Source organism: Vombatus ursinus, unplaced genomic scaffold, assembly GCF_900497805.2.
Source record: "Vombatus ursinus unplaced genomic scaffold, bare-nosed wombat genome assembly UNPS02014784.1, whole genome shotgun sequence".
Lineage (NCBI taxonomy): Eukaryota > Metazoa > Chordata > Mammalia > Diprotodontia > Vombatidae > Vombatus > Vombatus ursinus.
In genome coordinates this window covers 16,248,490-16,254,489 of record NW_020954562.1, presented here as the reverse complement: position 1 = coordinate 16,254,489, position 6,000 = coordinate 16,248,490, and the positions used below count along the sequence as shown (strand labels likewise).

Here is a 6,000-nt window from a genome sequence, read left to right as displayed (position 1 = left end):
ATAGCAGAACTCATTTACTCTGTGAATTTCTGGTATATAGGCTCATCTGCACACTTTCCCTAATGTGCTTTTGGCTTGGATGAGTGGGGTTTACTTGCTATTTGCTATGTGCATTCTTGGGAAACTGGTATCTAATGGAGAGTCACACCTTGGATGCATAGCTTGGGGATTCCCTTCCCCATTAAGGGATAGTGATCAAAAGCTCAGCTTGAGCCTAAAAATTATTTCCCCTAGACTAACTTGGGGGGGGAAGGTGGGCCGCACACAGGGCAGGCAGGGAACGATACAACTCTACCTTGGTACTCTACCTCTCCTAGTACAGTGGCCAGCCTGACTCCATTGTCCTGCTTTCCCTCCTGGCAGAAATCAGTCTCCCTTGGAGAAGTCTGGATGGAGACTACTAGAGATACTTGTTCATATTTCCCTGTGAGCCACATCTAGCCAGACACATGTGGACACACATATGCTACAGGATGGGCAACAAAACACAACACTCTTTACATTTTTGATTCCATCATATCCTGTGTTTTCCAGATTACAGCAGCATCCCCTCTAAATTTCAGTGTCTTCCTCTCTAATGGCAGCTTCCCTGCTGCCTACAACCATGCTTGTCTCCATTCTTTAAAAGCAAAACAACAAAAACAACTCTTGCTTTATTCAATTACCCTTGCTATTCACTGTCCCGTATCGCTATTTCACGGCTTCCTTAAAGATACAGCTCAAATCCCACCTTTTTCAAGAGGCCTGCCTAGTGCTCCCTTTCTCTAAGTCCCACCACTATCACTGCTAGTGTCTTTCTTCTGGGATTACCTTCCCTAATATTGTATATACATTTGTGGATGGTCTCTTTTCCAATTCAGCTCCTTGAGGGCAGAGGACGTGTTTTTGCCTCTATCCCTACCACTTAGTATACTGTAAGCAATTACTACTGATTAATCTCTCCAATTCAACTCTATGAGTCAAGGTTTTTCACCCTCTCTTCTCTTTGCTCCAGTTTATCAATGCCTTTCCTAAAGTATAATGCCCAGAACTAAATGAATGCTCCAAATAAGCACAATAAGACTACTAGCTCTGTATTCTTGGAAGCTATGCCTCTCAATGTAGCTCAAGATTATTTTAGCTTTTTTTGATGACATTTTATAGTCAACTCCTATTAAGACTGCAGTCACTAAAACTGGTCTTTTTCAAACTATTTCCTTACCATGCCTCCCTAAGTCTTCTACTTGTGACTTCGAAGTTTTGAAAACCCAATTAAGAGTTTACATTTATCTCAATTACTTATTGTCTGATCTTATTGGAAAGATAAGTAGCCTAGATTTGCTGGGGGATAATTAGTAAACCTCACCAAGAAATGGAATCTTTAAAAACTAGAATAAATCAAACAGAAATTAATGACTCCATAAGATGAAAACTGTTAGAACAAAATTAATAGACTAAAAAAACAGAAAAAATTCTAAGAAATCGGATAGCAAAAAACAAAAACAAAAAAAAAAAAACACTTACCTGGAAATCAAATCAAGGAGAATTCATTTAAGAATCACTAGACTCCTTAAAAACCACATTTTTTCTTTAGTAAGTACAGACACAACATTTCAAGACATTATAAATACTAACTGCCCAAATATTTTAAAATTAGAAGTCAAAGAATCTGAAGACAGAAAAAATTCACTGGTCATCTCCTAAAAGAAATCCTCAAAGAAAAGTCCCAGTGTTGGCCAAAATCTAGAACTTCAACATTAAAGAAAAAATACTGCAAGGATCCAGTAAGAAGTTCAAGTACCAAGAGACTATATGATCATCTGAGACTAGCAGCTGCAAAAGGAGATGCAATATTCCAAAAGGCAATATTCTTGGTCTTACAACCAAGAATAACTGATGCTGCAAAGCTGAGTATAATTAATTCTAGCAGGGTAAAACAAATCTTTAGTGAAATAGAGGACTTTCAAGAATGAAAGAACAGGACCGAGTAAGAACTTTGAAATACAAACCAAAAAAGTTCAGAAAAAACTAGAAAGGTAAATTTGAGCAATTAGAAGCAACTGTAGTATGATGTAATGTTAATAATATTAAATTAAGGAGAAAAAAAATATCCCTTCAGAATCTTTATACCTTCAGAGCATACTGAGAAAGCTAAATAAGAGCTACGGGTCACTCCAAAAAATGAGAAATGAACAAAAGAAAACACTGGCCATGACAATCTGACAATCAACATTTCTTACAGAATTTTAAGCACTACAAAATAGTTACTATGAATAGAAGCCAGAAACATCAAGTTCCAAAAATGTAGAATGGCTCTGTTAAAAAGGGTTTGAAGAGAAGAAAGAAAAGGGAGGGTAAAGGAATATATGAATGTAGGAAGGAGGAAAAATGGGGTAGAACTATTTCTCATGACTATATAAACATCAAGCAAAGAGGAGGCAAAGTAGGTGTCAGATGAACCTCACATCTGAAACATGAGATAAAGCTTGGCATTAGTAATGCCTTATTGTAAGAGGGCCTTTGAAATATTTCTTAGAAGAACAGACAAGCAGGGCAGTTTTGAAAGTAAAGTGTGTAATTTATTATAAAGCAAATGCTACGAAATGGAGATTCAAAGTTTAGAAGCCTCTTTGTTCTGTTGTACATTGAAATGCTTAAGTTCAGAAATATAAAAACAAAAAAAGGACATTCAAAACATTTCAACAAGCAGGACAACCAAATTAGTGTGTTTCCTTTTGTTTGGGCTGCCATATTTGCTATTTCATTAGCCAGTGGCCACAAACTACTGAGAAGTAAGGCAAGGAAAATGAGAACTCTTTGCCAACCTCACTAGAATGGCTCTTCATGAAAGGAAATGATGTAGTTTAAATTCCACACTGGCACCTCTTATGTTATGCACCTGGGGAAAAAAGTGTTGCTAAGGCTATTAAAGTTACAGACACACTTTATATAGAGATCACACAGTATTTAATACTTGTCCTTCAATGAATATAGAATATTTTACTGAACATGTTAATAAAAATCATTTGAGTTTAGAAGTATAGTTGAAAGTCATGAACAATGTCAAGTTTGGCTTAGAAGAGTTGAAGAAAGTCCACTTTCCAATTCCATAACATACTGCTTTGAAAATGAAGTGTTTCCAATTAGGTCTTCATCATAGGTCTGCTTCAACAAATTCTTCAGAAATGGTGATGAAGAAGTTGGGGAGAAAAATAATGTAATCAGCCAATGAAGAAAGGCCCAATCACAAACTATTTTTATTTACCCCTAAAAAGAGGTTTATTGCAGTTGTGCTTTCACACAATATCAACAAATTTTTATACAAAATGTTTATTCATTGATTTTATGTATGCATAGACCGTGATTTCCTTGCAAGGGTTCTGTACTGTTCTCAAAGAAGAAATGGTAAAGAAATTTGAAAGAGAAACAAACAAGAAATGTAAGTAATTTTTAGCAATCTAAAAAATTAAAACAACAGACACATGTTAAAGACACATGTTAAATTTAATGTCAAAGTGTTTGAATTCAAGTACAGAAATTAAACAACACATGATTTCAACATTAAAAAACCATAACACTTATTCCAACTACTATACATTGAATATCACAAACTCAAATAAAATAACTAGAGTAACTCAATAAATTAACAGCAAAAATTATGATAATTTTTATAACAAGTATTTGTTAACTAAAATACTTATAATGATTTTCAAGGACCACAATAGTAAATTGTTTTTTATTTACTACTAAATAAAATCTACTTAATCTTTTTTCCTCATCATTTTCTGGCCACATAATGGTTAGATGCTTCTGGTTAAATAACTGTTTTAATCTCCAACACTGTAAGTGATCCTTGGTAACTAAACCTAACATAACTACTGTCTGCATGTGTTACAATATTAAAGATATGCTGGTCAGCAAAGGAATTATTTGAAAAACATTTAACATAAACCACTGGGTTCTACTGCCCACTCTTAGATCAGGAATTGGCAATACTTAAAATCCAAAAGTTTAAAAAGAATAGTAGCCTACTGAACCCTAATTCAAGGAAAACCATTGAATAACTTTTTAACTTGTTTCTGACAAGTTTAATAAACATATGCATATTCATATGTATCAAAGGTTACTATATTGAAATAAACATTTTTCCTTTCAAACCAAATGTGCAAACCCAATCTAAAAATAAAACAGTGTTTTAATCTGTCAGTTTTACAAAGAAATTTTTACATTAATGTTTACAACATTTTCTTCAGAAGAATGAGGCCTGATTGGAGATATATAGTCGTTGTCCAACATGGCTGCCATTAGCAAGCGATATTGTTGGTGACAAGGGGTAGCTTGGATAAGAATAAGGCCTTGACGTATAAGGAAGCACGCTGGGTGTCCCAGAAGAGAGGGTGGCACTAACAGGGGAAATACTATTTACTGAGCTGCGACGGAAATTGTAGTCTGTAAATAAATACATGAACAGTTACTTTGCATATCTTTATGGATACAATTTAATACAAAGAGACAAAGCACTGAAATACTAATCACATTTTAACATAATATGTTCTAACACTCAAAATCTTGATGTTATTAGTAAAGACTGTTTAAGCCTGCACAACACTGCAAATCTTGATAGGTTTTTTTTTTTATCAGTTAGTATTATTTGCCCTTCATTGACACAATTCTCCAGAGATTTTTATGGGGGGAAAAAACTTTTTTTTTTTTTTTGGTCACTAGTTTTACTTAAGTGTCTTTTTGTATTTAGGAAAAGAAAGCCTCCAATTTATTTGGCTCCACAGTGAAGCTTTGTTTGGATTAGATTTGGTACTAAAACTAAGGTATATAGTCTCAGAGAAAAAAGCTAAAAAGGCCAATTCATTTTTACTTCTTTTATTAATTATGGTTATTAAGACTTAACTAACAGAACCACTCATCTCCCTGAACCACAGAAATATGTGGTATTTACAAAGTAACTACCAATATTTCATGTTTAAATACTACTATAAACCTTTTACACAACTCTTAACTCACCAACTTAAAGTTGTAGTACTATGAGTCACATAAACACATCAAACTAATCACCTCTTAAAATAAAACTTCAGTCAACCATAATCAACCTATAACATAGAAAAATATCAAAATGTTGAAGCAAAATGTTTAAAATACAATTATATTTGCAAAATTATTATTCCACAATAAACACATATCTTATTTCCAGTAATTTTCCTGCATCATTAATTGTAATTTGATACATATCAAAGACCAAATTTGTAAATCCTGAACTTTCCAAAAACTCAACTATGCTCTTCAGTGTAGGATAAGCCTAAAAGGATTTGAAGTAGGCTACAAAAAGTATTATTTCCAAAAGGTATGATGTTATCTAGGAATGGAAGAAAAGGACAAATTAGGTCATTTAATGCACAGGTTAAGGTTTGCACTGTATTATTCTCCTATTACTATAAAGTGAGGCACCTAAAATACATATAAGCATTAACTTAATGTGGCCAATGAGACAATGTTTAGCCAACAGGAATGAGACCGACATCAGGAGAATAAGCTCAAGCAACATCAGAAAGGACCTAGTTAAGAAAAAGAAAAATGCAAAAATTAAAAATTGCTTACAAAGCATTCGATTTTAGTATTATAAAGAGTATAACTTCATTGTGAATATTTTATTTCGTGCGTGCATACTGCATCATTAACATAGGAAGTGAAATGATTTGGACTATAATAAAGAAATATATAACAACAGGTTCAATATCCTTTCAGTTAAGTTCATATTTAATGAAGGATTTGCTTTTGTGTTTCAAAATGAGATGCCTCTAAAAACCATAGTGAAAAATGTACTATCGTCTCCCTTGGATTAACAGTTCTTTCCTGAAAAGTTAGTTACAGAATTAACTACATTAAGTAAAGCTAGGTACACTAAACACAAACATTAGGATTAAGTGATCTCAAAAGTAAATTTTTTTTAAATCTCATCTCATCAGTAGTATTGTTATACAAAATGGTACAAAAGCTTATAAAACTAAC

General features: G+C 33.4%; 1 protein-coding gene across 3 annotated transcripts in view; it reads right to left on the bottom strand.

Moving 5' to 3' along the window:
• Window positions 1-3,701: 3,701 nt before the first annotated feature.
• The window catches only part of RBM46 (RNA binding motif protein 46), a 64,663-nt gene continuing 62,364 nt past the window's right edge, over window positions 3,702-6,000 (bottom strand). For 2 of the 3 annotated variants that reach the window (XM_027866917.1, XM_027866918.1), the window contains one exon: window positions 5,250-5,546. Coding sequence is in view for 2 of the 3 variants with exons in the window: in XM_027866918.1 (XP_027722719.1) it covers window positions 5,536-5,546 (11 nt within the window). In the remaining variant the exon portion in view is untranslated. Of the gene's footprint in view, window positions 4,429-5,249; window positions 5,547-6,000 lie in introns of those variants that run through there. The other variant, XM_027866919.1, reaches the window with a different exon arrangement.